This window comes from Mycena indigotica, assembly GCF_014461135.1.
Source record: "Mycena indigotica strain 171206Taipei chromosome Unknown Mind.scaff0009, whole genome shotgun sequence".
Taxonomy (NCBI): Eukaryota; Fungi; Basidiomycota; class Agaricomycetes; order Agaricales; family Mycenaceae; genus Mycena; species Mycena indigotica.
In genome coordinates, this window is record NW_023503008.1 from 2,262,460 (window position 1) to 2,289,571 (window position 27,112).

Below are 27,112 nucleotides of genomic sequence, written 5' to 3' on the forward strand. Positions count from 1 at the left end.
TAATGTACATTCTTACAACGCACAATCTAAACTACCTTTTGGACTGGGAAGCGGAGAAGGAAGTGTCAATATCCTTTGTCGTCGTTTCCTCTGTGACTAGCTAATAATCTGCGCTGGGCATCCTCGCGCTTTGGACAGTTCACGACACTGTGCCCAAGTCCTGTGTGTTGTGAGCTTACTATTTCTACGAGGATGGTCTTGAGCATACCTCCACAAACGGCACATCCTTTCATGAAGCCGCCTTGAGGGTCTTCGATCGTGGAGAGGAAGGGAGGAACCTTCTGCCCAGCCTCCAGAAGCAGATATTTAAGGTCTAACAGTGTTGGCTCTGGGGTGTTCATGTTGACAAATGTAGTGGCGATGCCGGTTTTGCCGCTTCGACCAGTGCGACCAATTTGGTGAACGTAGTCCTCAATTTCCTTCGGCATCGTGAAGATGATAACATGTTGGATGTCGTTGAAGTCAAGTCCTTTGGAAGCGACACCAGAAGCAACCATGACATCTTTTGCGCCAGACTTGAAGGATTTTATGGCGTATTGACGTTCCTCCTGAGCTACGGAACGTCAGTACTCGACGGGAAGAGCTGGCGGGAGCTGACTTTTTGACCCATGAATCGCAACAGCCTCGACTCCTTTCAGAAGCAGGTATTCCTGGATATCTAACGAGGCTTAGTATTAATCAGGAATAAGTGTGTGATCCACGGACCGTCGACTTCATTTTTGTTTTCGCTGAAGACTATGACGGGCGGCGCAGTCTTTTGAAGGCATTCAAGTAGATAGACCATCTTAGCCTCTTGCTTGACATACTCCACCACCTGCAAAACATCCAAATTCGCCGCACCAGCACGTCCGACATTGACCAATACCGGTCGTATCAACGACTGCTGGGCAAAGTCTTGAATTTTCTTTGGCATAGTAGCTGAGAATAGTAATGTCTGTCGCTGAGCCTGTTGCTGCTGAGCCAACACCACTTTCACAAGTTTGGCACTTACTGTGAAGAAGCTCATGATGTTACGAACGTCGTCCTCAAAGCCCAAATCAATCATTCGGTCAGCCTCGTCCATGCAAAGATACTTGCAGTTGTTGAATGTGAACCTTTTCTTTTCCAGCATATCGATAAGTCTTCCTGGTGTCGCGATCACAATATGGAGGCCTTTGTTCATAACGTGACTCTGGTCCCTCATTGATATGCCGCCGATGCAGAGCAATGTGTTGAGTTGTGGGTACTTGCCAGACTTGGCCAGAGCTGAGCACCAACTGACGACGTTTTCGTATGTCTGGTTGGCCAGTTCTCGTGACGGACAGAGGATAACTCCAACAGGGCCTTCGCCGCGTATAAAAGGGAGCTTCGTTTCCTCCTCAAGTGCCATCATGATGAGGGGAAGGCAGAAGCACAATGTCTTGCCCGAACCGGTGAAGGCAATGCCGATTAAATCACGTCCTGAAAAACTGAAAGGTCGGTGGGAGCACAGAAAAACGGTTCATTTGCTTACGCCGCAGGTATGCCTTGCAATTGGATGGGAGTTGGGGATACGATGCGATTTGACTTGAAATGTTCGATGAGTGGTTCTGGTACCTTCATGTCCTAGGAGCGCAATTGAGCAACAAAGCACAAGTTGCTACCAGTATTCCTACTTACAACAAACCGCTCTATAGGTGGTGGAACGTCCTCGCCTTCCACAATGACATGGTACTTTTCCCGGATTCGCTCGTGTTCATTGTACGACCGTTCTCTGATGTATCGAGGCGGTCGCCAACTGAAGACAGGTTAGAAATAAACAAACAGAAACGAACAAGAAATGTGCCTCGTCTTGAGTGACTCGGTATATGATATGCCTCGTGCCAGTTCAAGGTCTGACGCGAGTTTGCGGCGACTTTTAATGGCGGCGAGAATTTCCGCGTCAGCCTCTTGAGCTTTCTCTAGCTCTGTTTTTTGTGCGTCTGAAGCAGTTGAGGCGATGGACAGGATGTCATATAATTATAACAACACACCTTCAGCAGCTTTTCTTGAGAGTACCTCTTGCGCTTCGACGAGTAACGTCCGCTCTCTACGCTCTATTTCTCGCATTCTCTCTTCTTCTCGCTCTACATCCTCGTTATCCTCCAACTCTTGCCGTTTGTTCACAGTTGTCTGAGTTGTTGGTCCAGTCCAAGAAGTAAGTTTTGCAAGCTTTTCCTTGCGACGCTGTGCCACAGGAATATAAGGCTCGTAGTCGTCATCGAGGTTATAGGTAGGCGTAGGCGAACGTTCGACGCGGCGACGTTTCGAGGATGAGGACATAGCAGAAGGTCAGCAGGATTATGCGTGACGATGAGATCGCTATCTGGCCTACTCTAATCACCACAAACATGGACTTTGACCCCACTTCTCATCCTCATCGAAGATGTAACAGTCTATTTCGCTGCCAAATCTCTCTGACCCAATCGCAGTCAATCCATTGCTGAATGAGTACATTCTCGTTTCTCCGCATCGAGCAAAACGACCCTGGCTGGGTCAAACGGAGACGCTACAGCCAACAAACCTCCCGCAATACGATCCAGAATGTTACTTATGCCCAGGAAATACCCGATCCGGTGGCCTAACCAATCCCGTCTACGAGCAGACCTTCACATTCGAGAATGACTTTGCAGCCATTCTCCCTCCTCCCGCACCAGCGCCACCTGTTCCATCACACCCTCTGCTTATATCGCAGCCCGTCCATGGCGGTTGCGATGTCATACTCTTTCACCCTCGACATGACTTGACGCTATCGCGGCTTGCTTTGGAGGACATTGGGCATATTATCGAGGAATGGATCGCAATCTACGTCAAACGCAGCATGCAAGAGGGAATCAAGTACGTGCAGATATTCGAGGTATGTTCATTGACGCTTATTGGAAAACAACTTGCAAACGGTGGCGGTGGTGTAGAACAAAGGTTCCATGATGGGATGTTCAAACCCTCATCCCCACGGTCAAGTCTGGTCGCTGTCAGAAATACCCAGTATACCATCGACTGAACTGGCTTCACTTGCGCATTATGCGGAGACCGAGACCTCAAGCACCGATGCACCAAGAGGATCCCAAGGTTGTTGACAGTGCCGTTGTGACAAGAGAAATATGCTAATTCGTCGTTCAGGGAGGCCGTGCATGCTTTGCGAGTATTCCCACATCGAGGTCAATGCTGGAGATGACGATGGGAGGGTTGTTGTCAAGAATGACCACTGGGTGGCCCTCGTTCCATGGTGGGCAACATGGCCATTTGAAATCCTCCGTGAGTGTCGAAACAACGCAGTAACGCCACTGAGACAGTTTAGTACTTCCATATAAGAGACATATTCCCTCCGTTGAAGAGCTGTTGGCCGAGGAAAAGAAGGCGTTCGCCGACATTTTGTCGAAAGTCACCATCCGCTACGACAACCTTTTCTCCTGCATGTTTGCCTATTCAATGGGAATGCATCAGCGCCCTACGCGGAGTGGAGACGACATTGCCCATCTTCATCTACATTTCGCGCCACCCTTGTTGCGGAGTGCCACTGTCAGAAAGTTCCTCGTTGGGTGGGTGGTCAAAGAATCACAAACACGCCACTTTGCTGATAGCTGCCGTAGATTCGAGCTTATGGCGGAGGCTCAGAGGGACCTCACGCCAGAACAAGCAGCAGCGCGGTTGAGAGGGGTAGAGTCCAAGCATTTCATGTCATCGTAGTTGAAAGGGTAGATACTGATGTAACGGGCCGTTACACACCACTCTTCTGACGACCACGATGAAGTTACTCGCGGCTTCCTTATTACTCGCTGCATCTGCCCTATCACCTGCGTCTGGTTCGCCGTCTAAACCCGTAGACGGCTCAGTCTTACGAGTGCATTGCAGGATACTTTGTCGTCACATCTCCATCTCTGAACGACCAATGGGTTAACGGCGAAACTCACCAAGTCTCATGGAGCAAGGGAGCCAAAGACGGCGTAACCTCCTTCGACATTGAAATGTCCCAACTCAGCGCCACCGGCCTTACCTTGATCGCCAAGAATGGTGCGTGTCTTCCCGGCCCACGCAAGATTTGCTCAGAATAGATCTTGCTTAGTTCCTTCCTCTGACGGTGACCAAAAGTCAATAAACATCCTACTACAAGATGTCCCCCCAGGAAACGACTACTTTCTGCTCTTTCTGAATTCGACCCACGGCGTCATGCATGGTACCTCGCCTCGATTCACAATCCTTCCAGCCGGTTCAAACGGCAATATATCATCAACCACCAACCCGAAGGCAGCCACTGTCACCGTTAGCGGCTCGCCGAATCCTACTCAAGCTTTTGCGACTACATTCCCGCTCGTTGCTAGCGATGCCCGACGGAGAGCATCACCACTATTGGGAGTCGGGTTAGGTTCTCTCATATGGGGTTGGGCAGCATGGACAATGTTTTGATAGTTGATTTGGGACTTGTTAGACTTCATTCACGCTCGTTTGCATATAGGCAACACCACATCTAATTCTTACATTAGAGCCACCTCACCAAAAATACAGCTAGAGAGTTACAAATTACTAAGCATACTGGAAAGGCGGGGTCAGCTAAGAAAAGACTCTCAAAAAATGGACTCACCCGAGTAAAGGTGCCTCTGGTCATGAATGTCTCCTTCCGACCCAACTCCTGAGAGCTATACAAGGTTTTCACGGCATCACTCATATTCGCCTTGCGCTTAGCCTCCTCTAGAGCCAAAGTACTGCGAAGCGAGTTGCTGGCGGTAGAAATGGTCGGAACCGCCGACTTTTTAGCAACAGGTTCACTTGTTATGTCGGCTGCAGCTGCTTTTCGTTTCTTGGACTTTTTGACTGGTTCAACAAGCCGTTGCGCAGCCATAAGCTCCCGAAGCCGCTCCTCTTCGTCAGCGGAAGGGTTGAGCGGAATGCAGTCGATGGAATGGGTGAACTTGGTAGCGCAATTTGGGCAAGTGTCTTTCTCGGGCTCCCCTTGACTTTCTGGTGGCGATGAACGCACCGCATTGAGTCCAGCGGCAGCAAAGACGCATCCACAAGTCCGAAGGTAGACAAACGGCGTAAGACCGTTCATTTCCTTGTAAGTCAAGGGACAGACAAACAAAGTACGTTCAGTGGGGTCGGTGCCAGAAGCCGCAGGTGCGGAGTTTGGCGTAAGAACGAGAGTTTTGACATCCTGGATATAATGAGTCCACATCCGTGCCACATATACCAATAACACGCACCTTCAATGAGCGGATGTGGCCACATATGTTTTCTCCATCTCCATATGCGTCACGATTCAGCAAAAACTCGATTATGGCATCCTTGTTGTAGAGCTTTCCCAGGGCACAAGAGACAACTGGTTCTTGAAGTCGACGTTTGGAGAGCGCACAGAATCCCCAACGAGCTCGAGTCTGATTTGCCTTGTCGACAGCTTCAGCCTTCTTCTTGCTGCGAACCAAGTCTCGGCGATCGGGGATACTGCCTCCGTCATTACCCATCGGGGTGAAGATGTGGGTCAAAGCAGAGACGAGTTGGTGGAGATGAGGGTCGCCGAAGCTGAGTCAGAAGTGATTACCTAAGTAATTACCTCACACAGTCCGAAGGTTCGGTGTCCGGCTCTTGACCTTCCCGACCTCTGTGATTTCAATCCAACTTACTTAAAATCGCATCTTGCTCTTTACCCCAACTCCCCAGACATCCCTTGCCAAGGTTTGCCCTCACCGCTCACGAGCGTACCCACCTGACACAAGACCACCTAGCCATGAGTCCCTCAGCCAAAGCAGCAGTCCTTTCGAAGAACGACGACGACGTTGTTATAGTTGCGGCCATTCGCTCAGCGCTGACCAAGGTAGTTGCCGCTCTATCCCTGCCAGACCCATCGTTGACGCTTTTCCAGGGCAAAAAGGGCGGTTTTAAGGACACGCATCCCGAGGAGCTTCTCTCCCGTGTTCTTCGTCATGTCTACACGTCGGTCAACCTTGACCCCAAACTGATTGAGGATGTCGCTGTTGGCAATGTCCTTCCACCAGGCGGAGGAGCCAGCGCTGCTCGTATGGCCGCGGTAAGCATTATTTCGTTGCTCTCGATAGGGTACAAATCTCAGTTCTTCAAAGCTCCATGCTGGTCTCCCTAACACCACTGCGGTCAACACGGTCAACCGTCAATGCAGCAGTGGCTTGACTGCCATCAACCAGATTGCGAATGAAATCAAGGCTGGCGAGATTGACATTGGCATTGGCGCTGGTGTGGAGAGCATGACCAAAGGCTATGGTGCCGGTGTCATGCCCGCCAGCTTCTCTGACGATGTCCTATCCAACTTGGAAGCTGCAGACTGCCTTATTCCTATGGGTATCACCTCAGAGAATGTTGCCGCCCAATACAAGATCAGCCGTGACGAACAGGATGCCTTCGCCGCCGCTTCTTTCCAAAAGGCCGCCAAGGCACAGAAGGAGGGTCGTTTCAAGGACGAAATTCTACCCATCGAAGTCACATGGGTAGATCCCAAGACGGAGCAAGAGAAGAGAGTTGTTGTCGACAGCGACGACGGTGTCCGGGATGGTGTCACAAAAGAGAGTCTCGCTAAGCTCAAGCCGGCTTTCACCAAAGAAGGCAGCACACATGCTGGAAATGCCTCACAAGTCAGTGATGGCGCGGCCGCTGTCCTCTTAGCCCGTCGCAGTGTGGCCAAGAAACTCGGTCTGCCTATCGTTGGCAAGTTTGTCAGCGCTGCGGTCGTCGGAGTCCCCCCCAAGATCATGGGTGTTGGCCCAGCGTATGCTATCCCCAAGGTTTGAAATATTCGTCTCATCTTAGGCTCATTTCTCACTGTAATCGTCAGGTTCTTGAGAAGACTGGGCTTTCCAAGGATGAGGTTGATTTCTATGAGATCAACGAGGCCTTTGCGTCGCAAGCTGTCTTCTCCGTCAACCACCTTGGCCTCGACTACAAGAAAGTCAACAAACACGGTGGTGCCATTGCTATCGGTCACCCCCTTGGTTGCAGTATGTTATTCGTTCCTTTTCAGGTTCGTGATGGCTAATTGCAACGCGTAGCTGGTGCCCGTCAGGTCGCCACTGGTCTCAACATCGCGAAGCAGTACGGAGAGAAAATCTTTGCCACTTCAATGTGCATTGGCTCGTAAGTGTTGGCCTTGCTTTCGTACCCCTAAATTAACCGCTACTTTCAGGGGGATGGGTATGGCGGCTGTCTTTGTGAATGAGCAGTGAAAAGTGTACTATTGGAAGGAACGGGTGAATCGCTGTAGATAATTCATGGCCTAATTATTATTTTATCCTGTGACAGCCAGGGGCATGACCACACGTCATGGCGCTTCGACGCGCTTGCATCCTCCTACTTCTACCTGGCACTCGATTCTCCTCTCATTTCAGCGCAATGTCTTCAACTCCCTCAGTCATCTCGTCTTCGGTTATGTCAGCTTCTGAAGCCAAGTGGATAACCCTCAAGAAACTTGTTTATCGCGATGCGGAAGGGAAAGAGCGACTTTGGGAGTCGTAAGCCATGTCGCGAATTCCAATACTAGTCCCGTTCCAAATACGAGAATCATAGGGCAGAGCGTACAACTCGGAAATCATCTGGAATCGACGCAGTCGCTGTGCTTGCTTTGATACGCTCCAAAACAAACGCATTCCCTCTGAGTACAATCATCATTGAGCAGTATCGACCGCCAATAGACAAGTTTATCGTCGAGATGCCGGCGGGTCTGATCGACGAAGGCGAAACACCTGATCAAGCAGCCATCCGTGAACTCGAAGAGGAGACAGGCTTCAAGGCCAACTCTGTGGTTGAATCAACACCTGTACTGGTGGCGGATCCAGGTTAGAATCTTACCAAATACTCTTAGAAACGTCAAAGTTTCGAGCCTACAGGAATGACAAATGCAAACATGAAGCTCGTTGTTGTGCGCGTGGACCTCCCTGACCAAATGGAGACTCCCGAGCAAAAATTGGAGGCAGGCGAATTTATCGTCAAGCGTGTCGTAGAGGTTTCCAAACTCGATCAAATTTTGAAAGGTGTGGATGACCATCTTTTTTTTTCTTTCCTTTGTTCATGGGTGATGCAGAATACGATTCCAAGGTTTGCCTACATATTTGGGTTTTCTCTATGAAGTGTGCCTTATACGGGACAGGGTTATGTTGTGGATGCCAAATTGATGCATTGGGCATCAGGATATGAGATGGCGCGACGAATTGCTGCTGGAGAGCTGTAGTTGTAGGACAGTATCAATTTGTGGGACGACGGAATCAATCTCAGGTTGAAGTACGTGACGTCACGGTTGCGAGGACAAGTTGCCGTTTCTAGATCAAGGCATTTATTTGCTTGGCTTTACCTTCTCACCTTCCCCCGTATCCGCGGTCGCAGGCGGTCGACGGTCTCACTCTCATTTTCACCAATCATGGATCCCAATTTTACTTTTCCGCGCCAAAGGCCCCAGGCTATGCCCCGGCCACCTCCTGCTGAACCACCATCTGAGCCTGTAAACCGAGAATCGAATGCCTTGCGCGCCTCTGTTCTCGACGCAGCACTACAACTTGGCCTTGGTTCGAGTAAAATGGCGAACTGGATGCTCAATAACACCCTTGCCGAAGACGAGGAGGAGCCTGAAGAGGTATCTGCTCAATTCTCCCCACATTTTTTTACATAACCGAACACGCGGCTATAGGACACACCCAGCCGAGCACCGTTGTCGCCTACCTCTGAAGAGTCTATCTCGTACTCTACTCCGCCGACCTCTCATGAATCCTATTCCGACCCAAGACCACCCCCAGCCGTGGCCCCACAAGTTCACTTCCCTCCCCAACCAGACCCAGCTCCCCCCCTACAACCGCCCAGCAAACTCAACAAACTTCGCAAACAACGTCGCGAAAATGGCAATGATAGCGATGGTGGTGGTTATGTCAGCGACGGGGGCAAGAAAGCGCGCGTTCGGACGAAATCGAAACCAACCAAACCTGACCCTGTGGTCGTTTTCCCGATCAGCGAACCCACGGAGCTTATTCCTCTGAGCAAGGAGGAACGTAAACGAAAAAAGAAGGCAGCAAAGGGTGGGCTCAAAGATGCGGAAACGGACACGGAGGATATTCCTGGCAAACCTGCCAAGGCCAAGTCAACAAAAAAGACTAAGAAAGGGTCTGCAGATGTTGGCGCTGGCTATGAGACCGACGATGGATATGTCTCGTCCAGCGGCAAAAAGGCCAAAACGCGACGTTTTTTCAGCCTTCGCAAAAAGGAGTCGACATCCGAGCTTGCACCTGAGCCAGAGCCAGTTCCCCCATTGCCTCAGCATGAAGCATTCGACCTCCCCATTGCTTCCAGATTTGCGACAACGTTACCCCCATCTGGCAGTAGGGCAGAAACACCCCTCATGCCGCCAGCTCGGCCCTTTGCCTCCGGATCATCGTCTCCCTCGTCAGCTTCTTCACTATTGACTCCCAACGACCCAGATAGCTCTGCTGCAAATTCGCCTCTCATCAGCACCACTTCTTCCCGCTTCGATGAGGATGGTCTTCATGACAGAAGCCATAGCACTGGTATGGACCGACCCGTTTCCCCTCTGGTTGCTAGCAACTCAAAATCCAAATTCTTGATCTCACTTCCCCTCACTCGGACTGGAGAGCAGTCTAGCCCATCCAAAGCCAAGACCCATTTAGCGCCAATATCTTTGTCGCCAAATCCTCCCATGAGTGGCTTAAACTCACGATCAGTGTCACCAGGACCATCGCCAATGGGTTCACCATTTGTGCTACTCACTCCAATCAACACTTCTAGTAATCCACGAGTCCATTCCCCTGCAAACTCTGGGTCTACAGATATAATCCCGTCAACGGATTTCATTGTCCCGTCACGTTCTGCATCACCACTCCCTCCTTCTCCAAATGTTCTGTCATACTATGATGTGCCACCACCGAGTCCTCCGCCCACCGGCCCCCTCCCTCGCCCTCCACCTTCGCGTGATGTTGGCCCTGGTATTGCTCGTTTGCGAAACATGAGTCGTGACCGCAACGGTGTTCAAGAAGGGCTCAGTCCCATTCCACGTGACCCCGGCAGTCGCTCTGTCAGTCCTAGCCCTATATCTTCACCGTGGTCAACGGGCGGACGACTGAGCCCATTACCCCTCAGTCCAGGGGCAAGAAGCCCCATTTCACCTACCCAACGCGGAAGAGCTGCCCCATTCCCTTCCCAGCCAATTATCCCATCACGCTCTGCCCCTAATACAGGTTTGGGTCCCGGTCTTGCAGCGCGTGTCCAGGTCGAGCGCTATCGCGACCTGTACGCGATTCAAATCCCAGATCAAACACGTGACCGCTACCGTGATGAGGATGAAACAAGTGTGAACATCCGGGTACAAGAGGGAAGCGATGAGGAAGTTGAAGACGATCCGGAAATTACTGGTGTGTTGGGGCGTTTCCGCCAGCCTGTCAACCGAGAGCGTGATGCAGCAGCGTTGGAACGAAACAATTCGGGAGCCCTGCGACCAGGTACAAATACGCGTCGGGTCAGATTTTCACCCCAAAGGTCGCCAACGAGAGAAGCATATTCAGAAGAAGAGGAAGATGATGATGACGCGTCGCTCTATCCTGACGATGAGCGCACTGCTGGTCGCAAAACCATGTTTCTGTTTGACAAAAGTTCGAGTGGAAACGAGGACGACACTATTGGGGCTCGTGGCACGGTCTACTCCGAATATAGCCGTGCTAGTTTCATGGACAACGGCAAGAGTGAGGTCGCCCGTGGTCGACTTGTTGACCGTGTTGGCGCTATGTTTGATTCGACTGGTAGGGAGCGGCCTGCAGCCCCTCCTGTGCCAAGGCTTCCCCCAGAACTTCTCGCTGGTGCGAATCGATTCTGAAAAGCTTATACTGACTTCCTTGATATCCTGACCTACCTACTGCTACCATTTTTGTGTATCATACCCTTTCACTGCTCTTCCTCACAGCGTGAGTGCATTTAGACTTGTATTTTTTACTTGGGGAATTTAGTTGCTCTATAAAAACCACTAATCATGACATCATTTTTTGGCCTTTCTTCGCAGAGCTTGCTGTTTTTCCCTTAGCGATGCCTTTTTCTTTCCCCTCACCGCTGCGGTATGCATAATCATCATAATGGGCTTGTTTCGCGCCTTCTCTCTGTTCGTGGAGCTGCTTGGTGCCTCTTTGTTCTTCTTGCCCTTACGAGACCCATACTTTTCGCGCCCTTCTCGCCCCTTTGCAATCGAAGCCATGCGTTCTTCATAGTCGGCCTTTGCTTTCTTGCGCGGACCCAAGATGTCGTTTTCGGAGACAAACGTGTCTTCGAGCTGGTCGCCAGCCTGCATTGCCTTCTTATTCGCCTCCAGTGTCGCGAGTTTTCTTTTTGCGCGCGACCCACCCCCCTTTTCAACAGCTGTGGCGGCTGCTTGGATTCGCAGATCGTTTAATAGAGCGAAGTCTGCGGGAGTAAGAATTTTGGTCGTCGCGAGGGTGGAAACTCGAGCTGGGCCGTCTGGCGGTGCTGCTGTTGATTTGTTGTCCTCGTCTTCGCTATCTGAGATATGGAGGTCCTGATCGTCGTCTTCCACGTTGATCCAGCCTTCAGATTCGGAGTCACTTGAGTCTGAGTCAACATCCCACCCGTTCCATGCCGCCTCGTCGTCCTCCTCAGCATCAACATCTCCGTTCTCTTCGTCGCGCAGTTGTTGTAAATGGTCTTCGAGGAGCTGGAGAATTGTTAACAATGTTCGGTAGCATAAGCAAAACTCACGGCCAGTCCTTCGATATCCACTGCGGCATCGGCGCTGTGTCCAAATGGAAGGGGTTGCGACCCGCTTGCAATGCCCATACTCGCCTCCTTGCCCTGCGAAAAAAAAAATGATGACAAAACTGTATATTATTCGAAAACGACATACCCGTTCCCGCCGTTTGAGCATCCCTGGGTTCACTTCACGGTACAACTGGAGCAATCCACGTGCAGCAGAGGTTACCGCCTTGTCGCGGCTTTTCCTGTACTCGACCAGATCTCCAAGAAGATCCTCCTCCATCGCCCACGGTTGACGTCGACAGACTTCGCGGATAGCATTAATTCCGGCAGCGATAACCTCGCTTGCGACTCCGGGATGCACAAACTCGTGCGCAAGTTTACGAATGACCGGTGTGACTGCGTCTGGTGGGGTCAAGTCGTGGACCGATTGCGCCAACGAAACAAGAATCGCCGGGACTCGCAGTTGTCGGTAAGTGAGGTACTTGACGATATAGGTGTAAAAGCCGAGGACGCAGAGCTTGTGGGATCCCATTACGCGGGAGAGCAATTGCAGTAGCAGTATCTTGTGGTCCAGAGAAAAGCGCTTGTCGTACTTGTTGACAATGTCAAACAGTTTTTCGCCAAATGTTTGGGGGTCATTTAGTAGCTGCAGACCGGAGAAATTCGGCGTCGGCGTGGATTTGTGGTGCTTTTTCTGGAAGGCAAATAAGATAATATTGGGGACCAGAGACAGCAACGGGCCTTTTTTGCAGTTTCAAGCTGTTTCCTTAGCTTCCTGTCTCCGCTGCGAGTTTTCTTGTTGATTTCGCGGCGATGAGCAAGAGCTTTGACATCGACTTCCTATAGTGTTGGTATGAGACTAAACCAGCCTGAGGCAGACTCAAAGAGGGACCTGTTCTTGTTCATCATCGCTATCTGCTTTCTCTTCGTCGCTACCCAGAAAGAAATGAACGGATGCGCTCTGGACTTTGATCACAGGATGAAAGCATCCAAGAGCGAGAATAGACACAGATTTAGCGTCATTCCTGTCACAATGAATAGGCGCATCAATCGAATGGGAAACACGCACCAGACGCCCTTGCGCCAAAGTTCCTTGGTAAGAATAACTGCCCACATAGCCTCCTCACCATTGTGCGCCACTTTATCGCTGGTTGGCCCTGCCGATTCTCTTAGCTTGCCTTTATCACCCATGACCTCGCCATCCATTCCCCGCTCAACCATCCCGAATAACATTGCCTGGACTGCGCGATTGAGCTTGTGGTTCTTGGAGCGCATATTTGCGGTCTTAATATCGGACAATATTGTCTTCCGAATGAAGGCCCTGAGCTGCGAAGAAGTTGTCCGAGGCAAGAGCGGGAACAGACTCTTGAGCAGCCTAGAACGAATAAGTCAAGACATGCTAAAGTAGATGGACAAGCCAACACACTCAATGGAAGTTATGACTTCCTTATTCTTTAGCATAACAAGGTTCTGGACAAGTGTCTTGCGGGTGTCGGGAGACAAGATCCCGTAGTTTTCGAGCAGAAGCGTTGAGATCTGCGAGGGAAAGTCTGCAGTTTCCTTCGGGTAGCATGTTGCGACCTGATTGCAAAGTTAGAGGCGCAACAAGCACATAGACAAGCGTGCCTGCGAGATGAAGTTGACCAATTCACGAAAATGAGCAGCTTGCTCATCTGGATTTGTTGCGAAGATGCGGCGAATGGAGTTATAATGATTGTACTGCAGTAGAAACTCCTCTTTGTAGCCCTGAGGATCCCGTTTTATCAGGTTCTGAAGTTGTGGAAGGTTGGCCGTTAGCAGGATACCGCGACCCATTTTTTTTGGAGGGGCAAGCAGCGGAACGGAGGTCACGTTCCCGATTTGATTTTTTTTTCCTTCCTGCCCATCATGAGTCGCGGTGCACCAAGAGGCGGCGGGTTTGGTCGAGGAGGTGGTATGTATGCTCCTAGTGCGACATTCTTTCTCCTCACATGAACCCCAGGGCGTGGCGGCGGCGGACGGGGGGGATTTCAACAGCGCGATTTTGGACCTCCAGAAACTGTCCTTGGTCGGTGATCTATTTTGTGTGATCTGAGGGCAAATAACTGACGATGAAAACAGAAATGGGTTCATTCATCCATGCGGTTGAGGATGAGATGCTCTGTTCGTCTCTAATGCCCGACAAAGTGCCCTACTTCAATGCCCCAATCTATCTGCAAAACAAGTCCGTTATCGGCAAGGTGGACGAAATCCTTGGGCCAATAAATGAGGTTTATTTCTCAGTCAAAATGGGCGATGGAATGGTCGCGAGCAGCTTCAAGAAGGGAGACAAGGTCTACATTGGCGGCGACAAACTGCTACCAATCGAGAGGTTTCTGCCCAAACCAAAAGTCGTCGGTGGTGTTACTAGTGAGTTTACTGTTTCTACTCTACGCCAGGTAACTAAAGTTTGCATAACTTAGAACGCGGTCGAGGACGTGGGGGTGCTCGGGGTGGTGATCGTGGGAGAGGTGGCTTCCAAGCCAGAGGAAGGGGAGGTGGTGGGTCAAGAGGATTCCAGCCCAGAGGCAGAGGCGGGTCACGAGGCGGATTCGGAGGTGATCGAGGCAGAGGCTTCTCTCGTGGTGGCGGGAGAGGCGCACCAAGAGGGAGAGGGTGGTAATATTTTGATTGTACTTTTCTTATTTTATTCTGTTGTCCCCAACCATCATGGCTTTCTGGAAGCCTGGCACGCTTGCGCCCGGCAGTAGTCTCGACAGAGAGACAGGGGACTCAGACGGTATTGCAGTAGCCTCTTCTCTCAACACGCAACGCGAGCAACTGCCTATATTCAAGCATCGTAATTCGACTCTTTCTGTCCACTCGTCCCATCAGCCAACCTCCGTTCAGGCGACAAACTTCTCTATGCCATCGAGAAGCACGGAGTCGTCATTCTTGTTGGCCAGACTGGCTGCGGGAAAACTACGCGTGAGTCCAGCTTGCTGGAGCATAGTAGACCTCACTTGAGCGATCAATAGAACTACCTCAATATCTTATGGAAGCTGGTTGGGCGCAGAATGGCAATGTCATCGCGTGCACACAACCTCGACGTGTTGCAGCAACTTCGGTTGCCTCTCGTGTTGCTAATGAAGTCGGCTCAATACTAGGTGACGAGGTGGGCACTTTTTTTTTTTTTTCTGTTTGAGTAATTGTTGACAAGCGACTTTAGATTGGCTACACAATCCGCTTTGAAGACGTTAGCGACAAACAACGCACACGAATTCTCTACTTGACCGACGGAATGCTCTTTCGTGAGACTTTGGTCGACCCTCTTCTCAGTCGGTATAGTGTTATCATGGTAAATGCCGATTAACAGTAGCTGCACAACCGCTTGACCTCGGCTTTCTTCAGATTGACGAGGCCCACGAAAGAAGCATCTACACCGATCTCCTTCTCGGTGTGCTGAAAAAGTTCACTTTGCTTGACGGCGAGGACCAGTATTTACGATTCCCTAGGATTCGTCGGAAACGACCCTCGTTGCGTATTGTCGTATCTTCAGCTACGCTCGATGCTACATCATTCTTGCACTATTTCACCGCATCCACGTCCCCTGACGAAGCGACAATAGTCAGTCTGGAAGGCAGAATGTACCCCGTGGAGGTCGCATATCTTGACACGCCTACGCCAGACTACGTCAAAACCGCTGCTCAAGTGGTTTGGAATATAAATCTCCAGGTAGATTTCGTTCCAGCAAAGCCAAGTCCCGTTCAACATGGTCTTTTAGTCAGGACCAGGGGACATTCTCGTGTTCTTGACTGGACGTGACGATATAGTACGCTGTACGGAAGAGTTGCTTGAGCTTCTGCCAACGTTTGTCACTGTCCTTTCATGAGCATGCTCTCGCTAATGACTATCCAGGTTACCTCGCACTGCGACGCGACTGATTCCATTACCGCTCCATGCCGGTTTAACGACTGATGAGCAGCTTCGAGTTTTCCAACCTGCAGATCGCGGCACACGAAAAGCCATCATTGCCACTAATATTGCTGAGGTGACCTCGCTTTAGTCTCCCCGAATTGCCTACTAAAGTTTTCGCTCCAGGCAAGCGTCACAATTGATGGCGTAAAATTCGTTGTTGATAGTGGCTTCGTGAAAATCCGAATATATAATCCTACGACGGCCCTCGCGTCACTAGCAACCGTCCCTACGTCCCAAGCGTCCGCCACCCAACGAGCAGGACGTGCCGGTCGGACGTCGCCGGGCATATGCTACCGGCTTTACCCGAAAGCGATATCAGATACTCTTTCGCTCGCAACACCACCAGAAATAACGCGCACTGACATGACCACGCCGATATTGCAACTCAAGTCCCTGGGAATCGACGATCTCATGAAGTTTGAGTGGGTTTCCGCGCCACCTGCTGAAAGCGTGCTGCGTGCATTGGAGGGCCTCGTCGCCGCTGGCATGATTGGAGAAGACGGTCGCTTGACGGTTATGGGAGAGCAAGTAGCCGAATGTCCAGTCGAAGTCGGCATCGCGCGGATGGTATGTAGTTGTTCCCTTTCCCAGCCGTCTCACTCTAACTCGTTTAGCTTTTCAGCTCGAAGGAGCACAAATGTGGTGATGAGATTTTGACTATCGCCGCAATGACTGCGGTCCAGGTAGGCTGTTTCTAGCTCAATGACTATCAGCGCTAATGACGGTCAAAGGATGTCTTCATTATTCCTGATGGTGCCCCTGGCGCATTAGCAGAATTAGAGCGTCGGAAATTTACTGCTGAGGAAGGGGTGAGTCTCGTTGCATCTATCTACCGCTAGTTCTTAGTCCGTTCTAGGACCATCTTACTCTCCTAAACGGTACACCCCTTCTCCGCGTCACGTCAGAATACTAATTCCAATATTAGCATATAACGCCTTCACAAAATACGGCCGCTCGTCAGGCTGGTGCAAATCACACGCACTTTCTTTCAGGGCCATGTCTCGAGCGGTTTCCATACGCGCTCAACTGAAAAAATATATGCAGCGATTCAATCTGCCGATAGAAAGCTGCCAGGGAGACGCTGCACGTTTGCGGCGTTGTCTTGTCAGTGGGTATTGGCGTAACGGGGCTCGGTGGGTAGCAGATGGCACCTACCGATCCGTTCGAGGCAATCGAGTTCGTTTTGTGATTCCTTCTCAATGAGTTTGAGCTCATCATCAACACAGACACTCCATGTTCATCCGACATCAGTACTATTCACCCGAAAGCCGCGTTCAGGCTGGGTCGTATTCCACGAAATGGAGGAAACAACGAAAACTCAGTAAGCCGACCACCAATACTTTACTTCTTCATTGACTTGTCACCAAGAATTCGAATCATCACCGAGATTGAACCCGACTGGCTGGTAGACCACGGTCACCACAAGTTCGAAACAGGGCGTTCATGATACACACAAAATCAAATTATAGGGAAAGTAAAAAAAATAAGTGATCACCGGTTAATGCCCATCTTGAGTGAAGCCCCAGTCACATCGACCTCGTTCCATCGCGAGTCTGCAGAACCCTCCGTGACCGCATTCTTCCTCCTCTGAATGTAAGCAAGAGTGTTTCTGAAATGCCTTGTTATCATTTCTGGCGTTTGGACCCCCTCGATAAGCCCAGGCGGCGCTCGCTGGGAAGGGTGGATGTCGGGTGAGGCGATGTTGTCGATGCTTGAAGTGATGAGCTCGACCAAGCTGTTCACAAACTTGGGTGCGACCTAAAATTGCTTAGAAAGGAGACAGTCCAACCAAAAGATGACCCACCGCCGGAGCTCCGCGATCCAAATAATACAGGTAGTGGTCCAGAGTGTCGCAATAGAGCTGCACCGTCACGATCTCCTCGATTGCAGCACCCGCTACTCTGAGTGACTTTTGTAGGCACTCCAGCACTCGTTTGCTATCTTGGTGTGGGAACTAAAGGAAGAGAATTAGCGAGGTGTTGAACTATTAGTGCGACGCCCTACTGATTTAGCGGTTTCTGCGGACTCTTCCCCTTTCTCAGTCTCTTTCGCAGCCGTATCCTCACTCCCGCCGGCAGCCTTTTCTTGCCACCAGAGATGACTAGCGAGCCCAACGGCCGTACTTTGATGGCTTTTTTTCAGGAGCTTCGCAGCATGGAGGACCGCCTTGGTGATAAGGGTGTCGTAATTGTCAACGCCGAAAACCTTTGCGCCTTCCAGTGTGCCAATAACCAGCGTGATGGCTTGCAGCTGCGCACGTGACTCGGAGATGTTATCCTCATAGACGCTGAATGCTTGGACGTAGAGATCATAGGTGAGGTCTTCAAATCCGCATTCATCAGCTACTTGAGCTGCCAAAAGGAAGAGTCGTAGGGCTATTGTGGGTGCATCGACTTGGGAAGCAAGAATAAATGTTAGCTGCCGACAAAATTTGAGAATTGTGGAAACTTTCGTCTCCCAGTCAGCTTCCTACACGTAGTCAGTCTGCTATTTCATACGGACGATGAAGTTCCTACGACATGTTCACGAGTCTTGTAACGTCGACACAATTTGATGGAGGATGTGATCAACGCGGGGAAAGTAAACCGCATTCGCTCTCCGCCTGCATCAAAGTGACGTCGGGCGATTTGCAGGAGCTATTGGGGATATTAGATGGGTAAGCCCTCGGAAGAAAAAAAAAAATGACCTCGAATTGAACATCTAATGATTCTGCGCGGAACAAGTGGACCATTCTTGCAACCCAGCCTTGTTCTTCTGCCATTTCTTCACGCTCAACGGTATATGGACCGTGTCGGCGCATGTCTTTGCCATTCCCTTGGTTGCCGTTTACACTGGGTCCGTTGGGAGCTGAATCAGATTGGTCCTTTATGAGGACATGGCACAACTCCAAAACCCCATCTACATCCTCCGGTGTCTCAATGATGGTCTCATTCTTGAGTACCGACGAAACGATGGAGTGAGCTATGGACCGTCGTGTGGAGAATAACTGTTTTGTCAACAATGGCGCATAGTTGGGAATGGCGAGCAAGGTGAGTACGGATTGGTAGGAGTTGATTGGTGCTACTAGCAAAGCAGCGAGATTCGTGGTCGTTTGAGGAGCATGTAAATCAGGACTATGAAAATGTTTGCTCCATAGTGGATTGGCTATATGCAGACATACCTCTCGGAATACTCTTTGATCTTGTCTGCCGCAAAACTGAGGACTTGATCAACGTACTCGAGTCGATCGGGGTAACAGCTCAGTGAAAGATTGGTCAGTGAGACAAATAGCGCTGTTATGTCCTGTATCGATAGATCTGGACGAGCCTGAAATGAAGTCAACAACCTGAGACAGAGCCAAAAGCAGATTAACTACCTTGATAAGCTCAACAACCTGCTGCCAGAAGACCTCGAAGAGCTGGACATCCTCTGGGACACCGCGGAACTTGCGCACATCTGGAGCGGGGGGCACAGGCTTTTCGCCATCAACGGTTTCACTAACCGAAGAGGCCACCTTCGTTGACTCAACAGGACTGGCTGGGGACTGGCCCCACTCGCTTGTGTCGGTCGTGGGTGAGCTGGCAAAATTGCCGTGCTCTCTCACTCTTGCCTTTTGAGATTTGACTTTCTCAGCAAGTCTTCGAGCGGCGGCCTCCTCTTGTTTCTTGGTCTCTTCAGGATCCTCATTTTCTGCTTCCCGAGCAGCATAAGCAGCGAGGCGGTCGATCAACGCAATAACTATTTGCTTGATGTTGACTTTCGGATGGAGTTGGGCAGTCGCAGAGAGGAACGGTCCCAGAGAGTGCAAGTGGAACTCGTCGGTGAAGACCTAATCAGTTAAGTGAGGATGAAAATAAGCAGCATCCTAACAGACCTGAATGACGACTTCCATCAAGTATTCCTGCGCAATGACATCCTTGCAATTGACCACTTGCTCAAGAACTCCAGGGAGTATTATGTTTTGATACATGTCAAGGTCAACGCCGTCAAGTTGGCTGAGCCGGACAAGATTGGTTCCAACTAGAATCCGCAATTCGCGTCGTTCAATTTCGCGCTTTTCGCGATCTCTTGAGTGCCCTTGGTGTTGTAGTCGTACCCAGAGTTTGTTCATCTCGATGAAGTTTGTGAGGACAAAGGAAATGGAGTCTTGTAGGTTTCCAGAGGGTCTAAAGGAGATAAGTTGGGCCGTATTGACGAGAGGTTACTGCGCACCCATCATCGTTTCCGAGCGGTAGATGGTCTCTGGTCTGTCCACTAAGGTAGTGGCGGAGGAACAAGCCACGAATAGGATGGAGGACCCCTCTCGACATTTCCATCATATCCTTCATGATTTCCTTCACTGGGGCTTCTGGAACTGACATGTAGACGGCGCCAACAGTGATCATAAGGTAGAGACGGGGGATGATGTTGCCAGCATATTGTACAAGCTCGTAGAGGTCCGCTAGGTGATGGCGGGACTGGGTGTGGGCGTCGTATAGGTAGTTAGAAAGATGGCGGAGGGCATCGAATACCGCCATGTCTAACAATTGTCAACAAATTTCAAAGTAACCGGGCAGCACATACATAGTTCATAGTACTGCTTTGGAGACAGGGATGAAGTGCGTAGTTCAGCAAGCATTAAGCTTGCACTCTTCAGCGCGTCCATGAGCTGGTCAAGCTCCTGCTGAATATTAGGTTTCAGTGACCGGTGAAAAGTATTTTGGCGTACCAGATAGCGCTTCATTTGTTGGGTTTGAGACCGGACAGTGCTCAATGAGTCGACGAGCAATTTGCCCTCCTCGACTGGGACAGACATGATTCTCTACAGCCCAGGAGCGCGAAGATCGAATTCAGATGACGTGCCGAGAGGGAAGAAGAACAAGGTCGAATGGAAAACGCCAGATAACACGGCAGGTGGTGGTGGGAGAGACCAACTGGCTTGGTGCTGCCCGCGGTGAGCAGAACGACAGCGATGGCTCAGAGTGACACACGCGGTCACACACTGATGTCGGTCCTTTTCGAAACCAGTCTTGGGGACCTGGTAATCGACCTCGAAGTTGAAGCTTGCCCAAAAACTTCGGAGAATTTTCTCAAGCTCTGCAAAGTATACTACTACAATCTCAACGCTTTCTTCAATGGTTCAGTGTTTTTGCCAGCCATCTTGTTTCTGACGCGTTTGTAGTCTCCAAGGATTTCCTGGCCCAAGCTGGGGACCCTACTGCAACGGGAACTGGCGGGGAGTCCATATGGGCGCACTTAGGCTCGCAAACGCGATACTTTGAACCCGAAATTCGACCCAAGCTAAAACACACCTCTCGAGGTACGCTCTCTATGGCTGTAGCTCCTGCATTGGAAGGCCACTCAAAAGGCGGCTGCGGGAGTCAATTTTTCATTACTCTGGCCGACAACATCGACTACCTGGATGGGAAACACGCTGTATTCGGCCATGTCGTTGAAGGTCTTGACACCCTCGAGAAACTGAACGACGTCTTCACGGACAAGGAGGGTCGACCATTCAAAGATGTTCGTATACGGCACGTTGTTATTCTGGGTTTGTGTTCAACCAAGTCTCTGTAACCTCCATCTAACTATTGTTATTTAGATGACCCTTTCCCTGACCCGCCTGGGCTTATCCAGCCTCCATCCTCACCTACACGTCCTCCAGATAACTCAACACGGATTGCAGAGGATGAAGATCCACTAGCAACTTTACCTGAAGAGGAAGAGGAGCGCATTCGACGCGAAAAGGCTGCTGCTGCATCGGCGCTGACCTTGGAAATGGTCGGAGACTTGCCTTTTGCGAATGTCAGACCACCAGAAAACGTCTTATTCGTGTGCAAGCTCAATCCAGTCACACGTGACGAAGACCTCGAGCTTATCTTTTCGAGATTTGGGGTCATCATGAGTTGCCAGGTTATCAGAGACAAGAGGACTGGCGACTCGTTACAATACGCCTTTATCGAGTTCGACCGCAGAGAAGACGCAGAGCAAGCATATTTTAAAATGCAGAATGTCCTTGTTGACGACCGCAGAATTTGGGTGGATTTGTGAGCACTCTTTTGGTTGTACTTGCGTCAAATACTGACAGTTGTCGATAGCTCCCAATCAGTGGCAAGGATAAACAATTCCTGGTCTAACGACATCAAGCGTGGGCCGGCTCGAACTAAATCGAGCGGTTTTGCTGGCAGGGATGACCTGGAGAAAACGAGACGGTACAGACAAGAGGCAGACCGTCCAGCGCGCGATAGTTATGCAATGGTGTTTGATGTCGCGGACTCTGGGAGACGGAGGGATGGACACTCGTCGAGAAGACGAAGCCGTAGTCGCGATAGAGAAAGGGAAAGGACATCGCGTCGGTCACGCTCTCGTTCTCCTCGACATAGGCGTTAAGATTTGGTCTGGTGTGTACTGTACAAATGTAGATCAGTGTTCCTCTTGCTTCTTCAATCCGCTCAAATCTTTGGTGGTTCTAGGTGATGGATGAGCATAGTCTAAGCACTGATTCCAGGCGTACTAACTCCACTGGAACCCCCAGAATATCGAGTCCGTCGAGCCTGGTCTCGTCAGCATCTCCTTGGTTAGAGGCAATGAAGATCTTGAGAGCCAATTTGAGCGATGTTAATGGGAGGAGAACTGGGACTGACGTGAATACTGTTCACAGATTGGAAGCGCACAAAGCGAAGTGTTGTCGGCCGGCCGTTGGCAACATCGTCAGCCGAAAGCTCTAATATTTGGGCAGCCGAAGCATCCTCCGCGACATCCTCAAACCCGACAGCCATGCGGTTGACCAGAAGCTTCACTTTCTTCGGTGCCTGCTCGCCTGTCGCCTTAAACACAATAGATCGCACGCGGACGGTTTGGTGGAACTAGTAGCGATGAGTTGACCACCAGCCGCTCGAAAGAAGACCTGCTTGGATATTGAGCAACAGTTCAGGATCGCCCTCATCGCTCTCCAAATAATTCGACGACGAGTTCAGCGCTTTGGAAGACACAATGGAGGCGAAAGTATGTTTGGTGGATTCATTGAGACAATGCAGCTAGAAAGACTCTTGGTAAAACGCGTATTTTGTCGATCGAGGGCACCTGAGAAAGATCTATGAACTGAAGCAGGGAAACATCCTCTGTGGACATTGGAACGAACAAGCGACACGCGTCTGTCACAGAAAGTCACACAGACCAAGTTTCGACCACCCAAAACATTAAGATTCCAATAAGTAAGTAGCTATGATATTACGCAGTCCTCCTTGTTGGCCTGCTGTCGAGTTGGACGCGCACCAGTCATCCGCTTGTTGCCCATTCGCTTCATCTCCGTCAGTCGATTCATGGCCCGTTTGTTTCCCTGAGCTAGAAACGTTTAGTTTCGCTTCAACTGTCTGCAAGGAACTCACCTGCTGCCCGCATGTACCATCGCTTGGCAAATTCAATATCCTGCTTGATACCAATCCCCACCTCTGCGTAATAACCAACAGCATATTCAGCTTTACTGAGACCCTTATTGGCAGCACGACGGGCCCATAAATAAGCCTCAGAGTCGCTCTGTTTGAGCACGTTCTCGCTTCCAGTCAAATACCACCCACTCAAGGCCAGCTCAGCTTCTGGATCGCCTTTCTCTGCCGCCTTGGTGTACCATGCAATTGAGCGTCGAGGATCGATTGGGCAACCTAAATTGCCGTATTCATAGCATTGGCCGAGTTTGAACTGCGACTGTGTGTAGCCGAGATGAGCCGCCCGCGTCAGCAAGTTTTTCGAAGCCATAACGTCCATGGGCACATATTCTCCGAGCTCATGCAGCAAGGCAAGCTCATGAAGTGCGTGTGGGTTTTCCTCGTCAGCCTGCTCCGCTGCTCGTCGCAGCCAATTGATCGCTTCTCGAGGATTCTTCGGTTCTCCCAATGACCCATGAAGTAGAATCATTCCAAGCTTGTACATGGCCGGCGTGTCGCCCAGCGATGCGGCTTTTCGATAAAAAGACGCGGCACGTGACGGTTCCTTGCGAGTCCCCGCGCCAATCTCGTTACAGACGGCAACACGGTAGGAAGATGCAGCGTGATTTTGTTTGGCAGCTTGTAGATAGAGATGGTAGGCACGTTCATGGTCGACTTGGAGCCCAAGAGCACCCGTTCCATAGCAATTTGCCAGGTAGAATTGTGCTTCATCATAAGCGTCTCCTTGGGTAGCTAGTCGACGAATGACTTTGAGGGCCTCTTGGACAAGCACCTCTGTGTACTTTTTGGCGGAGCGCTGATCTTTGGAGTTCATGCGGATATGTTTGGCGGCATCAACGAGATATTTGGCGTAGAGGAAATGAGCCTCTGGATCGGGGTCAGCCTTGATGCGCTGACGGTATTGGTCGATGTATTCCTTGGTATATGGCGGTGCACTCAAATCGACCGCTTTGCTCTTTACCGAAGTTGGCGTAGCACTGAATGTAGTCCCAGCACGATTGAGCGGGGGACGGAGGTCGAATTCCGAAGGTTCTGGCTGGTAGTTGGAAGGGGGGAGTGCGTAAGAAGAGTTGCCCGAGTAAGTCGACGGAGGGTATGGGGCTGATCGTGAGGAAGAAAGTGATGATTGGCTCGGTGCGTAGTGGGTATATGGGCCTGGTGGTGGTGGTTGTTGAGGTTGATATGGCTGTTGGGTGCCCGGTGGAGGACCCATTCCTAGCACATTCGATGCAGCAGCATATAATGGATTAAATTGCTGGGGAGCAGGCTGCCACTGTTGGTGTTGTGGGGGGCCATACGATACTGGCGATTCATAGGAAGGTTCGTAGGCCGTCTCATAGGAATCCTGCGAAATGTAGCTCTGGCCATCATATGACTGTTGGTGGGGGTCGTATGGCTGGGCGTGATACGCTTCGTTATTTGGCTGAACATATTGCTGCTGAGGTTCATACGCCGCATATTCTTGTTGAGTTGCAGGTACAGTGTGAGCATGTCGAGGTGTTCTGGGAAGGGGGGGTCCGCGAGAAGGAGCCCTTAGAACTGGCTCTGAATCGTCGATCCGTAATGTAGAAAACGCATCAACAGGATCGTATCTCGGTGGCTCCGCCGTCATCTATGGCGTTCTGGAGGTGGAGGAAAGAATATGACAGGTTGCTTCAGGCGTCTTGACGTCACACTCTGTGACCAACTCTGACGTCTCTCCGTCTGCCTCACTTCACGCGACTATGGCAGTCGAGGCTGTCGCCACTGTGTATTCTGTAACGGGCGTTGCTTTTCGACTAGCATGCTACATTTTACTGCGCGTTATCCCCTCCCCACTTGCTCTCAGTGCTATCGCCCTACTTTTTGTAGCACATGCGACAACCGTCCCTTTCCTCCCGGCAAACACCACAACCGAAAGTCGACCATACCGTGCAATCTTGCTCTCATACCCCTCAAAACTTCGTGCTAATGCGATTATCACCGGACTCATGCTCCTGATGGTTGCTGAGTTCGTACTCACTCCATTCTTTGACCCCGCCACCGCTCTCAACTTTTCGCGTGTTGGAGCTGTGTCCTCATCGACGGCCAAGATATCGGTACGCTCCGCCGAACAAAACCAAACCAAGCAACTGCTCTATCGAGAGTACCGCATGGACAATGAATTGTCGTGGAAAACAGGACCTCTCCTGTCTTTTACCGAAGAAGATGACTGGGTTAGCACAGTGAAGCTGACCGGTCTGTGGCCCAACACTTCATATCAATGTACGCCCTTCGGCTTGCTTTCCGCCTTCGGGTTAACCATCTCCACACAGACGCTCTCGCTGACGTCAATCGCACTGTTCTCTCGGGTCCCTTCAGCTTTCAGACCTTCCCTGACGCACGCTTATCAACTGGCTCTCACTTCCGCTTTGTCGCTTCGTCTTGCATAACCCCCAACTTCCCTTATGTCCCCTTCCACGGCCGCACAATCAAAGGTTTTGATGCATTAGCTCGCTATCTCTTTCCGACACCAGACTCCTCTCCGCTGGCCGAGTTCCTGCTCCTTCTCGGTGACTTCATCTAGTGATTCTTAGTCTTGCCATTAGTTAACATTATGCTTATCTGTCAACAGCAGTGATGTTCCTGTGCGCATTGCGGACGACAAACAAGCCTATCAACGTCTCTATCGTCGCAATTACCAGAGCTCAAGCTTCAGAAAAGTCTACGAACGTCTACGTGAGTCCCAGGACAGTTGTCATTGTTCGGCAATTCTAAGTGATTTTTATCCCAGCCATTTTCCACACTTATGACGACCACGAAGTAAGCATCCTGCTACACAATTATTTGAGCTCACATTTCACAGTTTAGGAATAATTTTGCCGGCGCTGGCTTAGACCCTCCACCATTTGCTAATGCATCTTCTGCTTACAAGATCTACAACGCGAACCCTAATTTCGACTCCCCAAAGGATCAGAATTACTACTCCTTTACTTACGCCGATGTTGCATTTTTTGTTCTTGACACGCGCCGCTACCGCACCGGCGGCGATGTTGAGTCCCCCACAATGCTCGGAGACACCCAACTCGCCGCGCTCCACGCATGGCTCTCACATGTGCGTTCATTGCTGGCTTACGTAATTCTGTTTTTTTTTTTTTCATTTTCTTCAGGCAAACAGTACCGCCTCGTTCAAGTTCATCATCAGCTCTGTGCCATTCACGTCTCTTTGGGGCCACGACGCCGCCTCAGACTCCTGGGCCGCCTATCCTGCAGAGAAGGCGGCCGTTCTCGCCGCGCTCCACTCAGTCCCCAATGTTGTGATCCTAAGTGGAGATCGACACGAGTTTGCGTCGATCGAATTCAACGCGCAGCACTTCCACACTGTCCGCGAATACTCGACATCGCCGCTCAACATGTTCGACATTCCCTTTTACCGCACGCTGAGTAAGCGGTCTGCGGAGACTGTTGCCCAAGCGCGAGAGGTCGTGAGTGAGGACGGCGTCAAGTCGACGGAGGACGTGGAGGTGCCGAAGGAGAGGGTGGTCAAGTATCTGGCGCGTGGAAACATAAAGTGGTGCGTAAATCTTCTCCCGCTGATGCTTCAATCTGAACTTCTCTCCTTAGGTCCACATTCGAAATCGACACAAGAAACTTGACACAGCCAACCCTGCGCGTCGACGTTGTCATTGGCGGCAAAGTCCGCTACCGGTGCGTTCCGGCCATTTGGTGCTTATGGACCAGACTGACACGTCTGTAGTGAGGAGCTGATTGGCAGCCCCGTAAAACTGCAGGCCTCGAACGCGTTGGGCGCCTTTGTCACCACCGGGCTCAAGGAAGCGTTCAATAGGATAGGCATCAACCCCAGTAGATGGTTCTAATGTAGAGTACCGTGTATCTTTATGTTCACTTGTTTGCTACGACTTATATATATGTGAGCGTTATTAGATCTCAGTTGTGAAAAAGCAGGAAAGTTTATTATTCAGACGACGGAAACACAAGCAGGTCTTAACGCTCTTGCAAGTTGTTGAGGAGACGGAGGATGCTGAGGACTGCGATGGGTCAGCGGCAAGCAGGCACACAGAGCACGGGGACGCACAAAGGTTGAT

General features: G+C 50.8%; 14 protein-coding genes across 14 annotated transcripts; 8 read left to right on the plus strand and 6 right to left on the minus strand.

The window, feature by feature from the left end:
• Nucleotides 1–65: 65 nt before the first annotated feature.
• Nucleotides 66–2,280, minus strand: MIND_01058100 (DEAD-box ATP-dependent RNA helicase 35; the record flags this gene model as incomplete). Its single annotated transcript, XM_037367162.1, has 9 exons — nucleotides 66–160; nucleotides 209–553; nucleotides 599–658; nucleotides 706–946; nucleotides 992–1,448; nucleotides 1,493–1,584; nucleotides 1,639–1,756; nucleotides 1,784–1,940; nucleotides 1,992–2,280. The coding sequence occupies 9 exons, from the start codon at nucleotides 2,278–2,280 to the stop codon at nucleotides 66–68; spliced, it is 1,854 nt and encodes a 617-aa protein (XP_037216556.1).
• Nucleotides 2,281–2,348: 68 nt separating this feature from the next.
• MIND_01058200 (Galactose-1-phosphate uridylyltransferase) lies at nucleotides 2,349–3,684 on the plus strand (the record flags this gene model as incomplete). Its single annotated transcript, XM_037367163.1, has 6 exons — nucleotides 2,349–2,385; nucleotides 2,430–2,854; nucleotides 2,910–3,066; nucleotides 3,118–3,252; nucleotides 3,296–3,536; nucleotides 3,588–3,684. The coding sequence occupies 6 exons, from the start codon at nucleotides 2,349–2,351 to the stop codon at nucleotides 3,682–3,684; spliced, it is 1,092 nt and encodes a 363-aa protein (XP_037216557.1).
• A 40-nt stretch (nucleotides 3,685–3,724) lies between these two features.
• On the plus strand, nucleotides 3,725–4,401 carry MIND_01058300 (uncharacterized protein; the record flags this gene model as incomplete). Its single annotated transcript, XM_037367164.1, has 3 exons — nucleotides 3,725–3,800; nucleotides 3,850–4,008; nucleotides 4,061–4,401. The coding sequence occupies exons 1-3, from the start codon at nucleotides 3,743–3,745 to the stop codon at nucleotides 4,399–4,401; spliced, it is 558 nt and encodes a 185-aa protein (XP_037216558.1). The 5' UTR covers nucleotides 3,725–3,742.
• A 117-nt stretch (nucleotides 4,402–4,518) lies between these two features.
• Nucleotides 4,519–5,453, minus strand: MIND_01058400 (Rtf2 domain-containing protein; the record flags this gene model as incomplete). Its single annotated transcript, XM_037367165.1, has 3 exons — nucleotides 4,519–4,527; nucleotides 4,577–5,146; nucleotides 5,196–5,453. The coding sequence occupies 3 exons, from the start codon at nucleotides 5,451–5,453 to the stop codon at nucleotides 4,519–4,521; spliced, it is 837 nt and encodes a 278-aa protein (XP_037216559.1).
• Nucleotides 5,454–5,716: 263 nt separating this feature from the next.
• MIND_01058500 (Acetyl-CoA acetyl transferase) lies at nucleotides 5,717–7,181 on the plus strand (the record flags this gene model as incomplete). The annotated part of the gene is made up of 6 exons (XM_037367166.1): nucleotides 5,717–5,803; nucleotides 5,852–6,016; nucleotides 6,069–6,743; nucleotides 6,794–6,956; nucleotides 7,008–7,092; nucleotides 7,142–7,181. 6 exons carry the CDS (start codon nucleotides 5,717–5,719, stop codon nucleotides 7,179–7,181), a joined length of 1,215 nt encoding a protein of 404 aa, XP_037216560.1.
• A 97-nt stretch (nucleotides 7,182–7,278) lies between these two features.
• MIND_01058600 (Nudix hydrolase domain-containing protein) lies at nucleotides 7,279–8,182 on the plus strand (the record flags this gene model as incomplete). Its single annotated transcript, XM_037367167.1, has 5 exons — nucleotides 7,279–7,466; nucleotides 7,522–7,790; nucleotides 7,842–7,985; nucleotides 8,036–8,049; nucleotides 8,102–8,182. 5 exons carry the CDS (start codon nucleotides 7,279–7,281, stop codon nucleotides 8,180–8,182), a joined length of 696 nt encoding a protein of 231 aa, XP_037216561.1.
• A 186-nt stretch (nucleotides 8,183–8,368) lies between these two features.
• MIND_01058700 (uncharacterized protein) lies at nucleotides 8,369–10,822 on the plus strand (the record flags this gene model as incomplete). Its single annotated transcript, XM_037367168.1, has 2 exons — nucleotides 8,369–8,581; nucleotides 8,636–10,822. The coding sequence occupies 2 exons, from the start codon at nucleotides 8,369–8,371 to the stop codon at nucleotides 10,820–10,822; spliced, it is 2,400 nt and encodes a 799-aa protein (XP_037216562.1).
• A 159-nt stretch (nucleotides 10,823–10,981) lies between these two features.
• Nucleotides 10,982–13,524, minus strand: MIND_01058800 (Protein SDA1; the record flags this gene model as incomplete). The annotated part of the gene is made up of 8 exons (XM_037367169.1): nucleotides 10,982–11,668; nucleotides 11,713–11,805; nucleotides 11,858–12,403; nucleotides 12,451–12,549; nucleotides 12,602–12,734; nucleotides 12,779–13,084; nucleotides 13,136–13,290; nucleotides 13,336–13,524. The coding sequence occupies 8 exons, from the start codon at nucleotides 13,522–13,524 to the stop codon at nucleotides 10,982–10,984; spliced, it is 2,208 nt and encodes a 735-aa protein (XP_037216563.1).
• A 72-nt stretch (nucleotides 13,525–13,596) lies between these two features.
• On the plus strand, nucleotides 13,597–17,092 carry MIND_01058900 (uncharacterized protein; the record flags this gene model as incomplete). The annotated part of the gene is made up of 19 exons (XM_037367170.1): nucleotides 13,597–13,642; nucleotides 13,691–13,756; nucleotides 13,810–14,097; nucleotides 14,151–14,165; nucleotides 14,215–14,360; nucleotides 14,413–14,527; nucleotides 14,578–14,655; nucleotides 14,706–14,842; nucleotides 14,897–15,025; nucleotides 15,079–15,402; nucleotides 15,452–15,537; nucleotides 15,586–15,718; nucleotides 15,769–16,212; nucleotides 16,260–16,328; nucleotides 16,377–16,454; nucleotides 16,502–16,523; nucleotides 16,571–16,821; nucleotides 16,872–16,966; nucleotides 17,014–17,092. The coding sequence occupies 19 exons, from the start codon at nucleotides 13,597–13,599 to the stop codon at nucleotides 17,090–17,092; spliced, it is 2,601 nt and encodes an 866-aa protein (XP_037216564.1).
• A 44-nt stretch (nucleotides 17,093–17,136) lies between these two features.
• On the minus strand, nucleotides 17,137–20,419 carry MIND_01059000 (Vacuolar protein sorting-associated protein 35; the record flags this gene model as incomplete). The annotated part of the gene is made up of 11 exons (XM_037367171.1): nucleotides 17,137–17,403; nucleotides 17,450–17,599; nucleotides 17,650–18,114; nucleotides 18,162–18,281; nucleotides 18,332–18,758; nucleotides 18,806–18,951; nucleotides 19,001–19,453; nucleotides 19,499–19,790; nucleotides 19,837–20,143; nucleotides 20,188–20,284; nucleotides 20,333–20,419. The coding sequence occupies 11 exons, from the start codon at nucleotides 20,417–20,419 to the stop codon at nucleotides 17,137–17,139; spliced, it is 2,811 nt and encodes a 936-aa protein (XP_037216565.1).
• Nucleotides 20,420–20,608: 189 nt separating this feature from the next.
• MIND_01059100 (Peptidyl-prolyl cis-trans isomerase) lies at nucleotides 20,609–21,993 on the plus strand (the record flags this gene model as incomplete). Its single annotated transcript, XM_037367172.1, has 5 exons — nucleotides 20,609–20,741; nucleotides 20,786–20,923; nucleotides 20,972–21,154; nucleotides 21,206–21,650; nucleotides 21,702–21,993. The coding sequence occupies 5 exons, from the start codon at nucleotides 20,609–20,611 to the stop codon at nucleotides 21,991–21,993; spliced, it is 1,191 nt and encodes a 396-aa protein (XP_037216566.1).
• A 33-nt stretch (nucleotides 21,994–22,026) lies between these two features.
• Nucleotides 22,027–22,734, minus strand: MIND_01059200 (PITH domain-containing protein; the record flags this gene model as incomplete). The annotated part of the gene is made up of 5 exons (XM_037367173.1): nucleotides 22,027–22,072; nucleotides 22,122–22,198; nucleotides 22,248–22,469; nucleotides 22,515–22,640; nucleotides 22,687–22,734. The coding sequence occupies 5 exons, from the start codon at nucleotides 22,732–22,734 to the stop codon at nucleotides 22,027–22,029; spliced, it is 519 nt and encodes a 172-aa protein (XP_037216567.1).
• A 91-nt stretch (nucleotides 22,735–22,825) lies between these two features.
• On the minus strand, nucleotides 22,826–24,660 carry MIND_01059300 (Chitin synthase regulatory factor 3; the record flags this gene model as incomplete). Its single annotated transcript, XM_037367174.1, has 2 exons — nucleotides 22,826–22,947; nucleotides 22,992–24,660. The coding sequence occupies 2 exons, from the start codon at nucleotides 24,658–24,660 to the stop codon at nucleotides 22,826–22,828; spliced, it is 1,791 nt and encodes a 596-aa protein (XP_037216568.1).
• A 112-nt stretch (nucleotides 24,661–24,772) lies between these two features.
• On the plus strand, nucleotides 24,773–26,884 carry MIND_01059400 (uncharacterized protein; the record flags this gene model as incomplete). Its single annotated transcript, XM_037367175.1, has 8 exons — nucleotides 24,773–25,292; nucleotides 25,343–25,592; nucleotides 25,642–25,745; nucleotides 25,801–25,829; nucleotides 25,873–26,121; nucleotides 26,177–26,580; nucleotides 26,631–26,714; nucleotides 26,764–26,884. 8 exons carry the CDS (start codon nucleotides 24,773–24,775, stop codon nucleotides 26,882–26,884), a joined length of 1,761 nt encoding a protein of 586 aa, XP_037216569.1.
• Nucleotides 26,885–27,112: the final 228 nt, after the last annotated feature.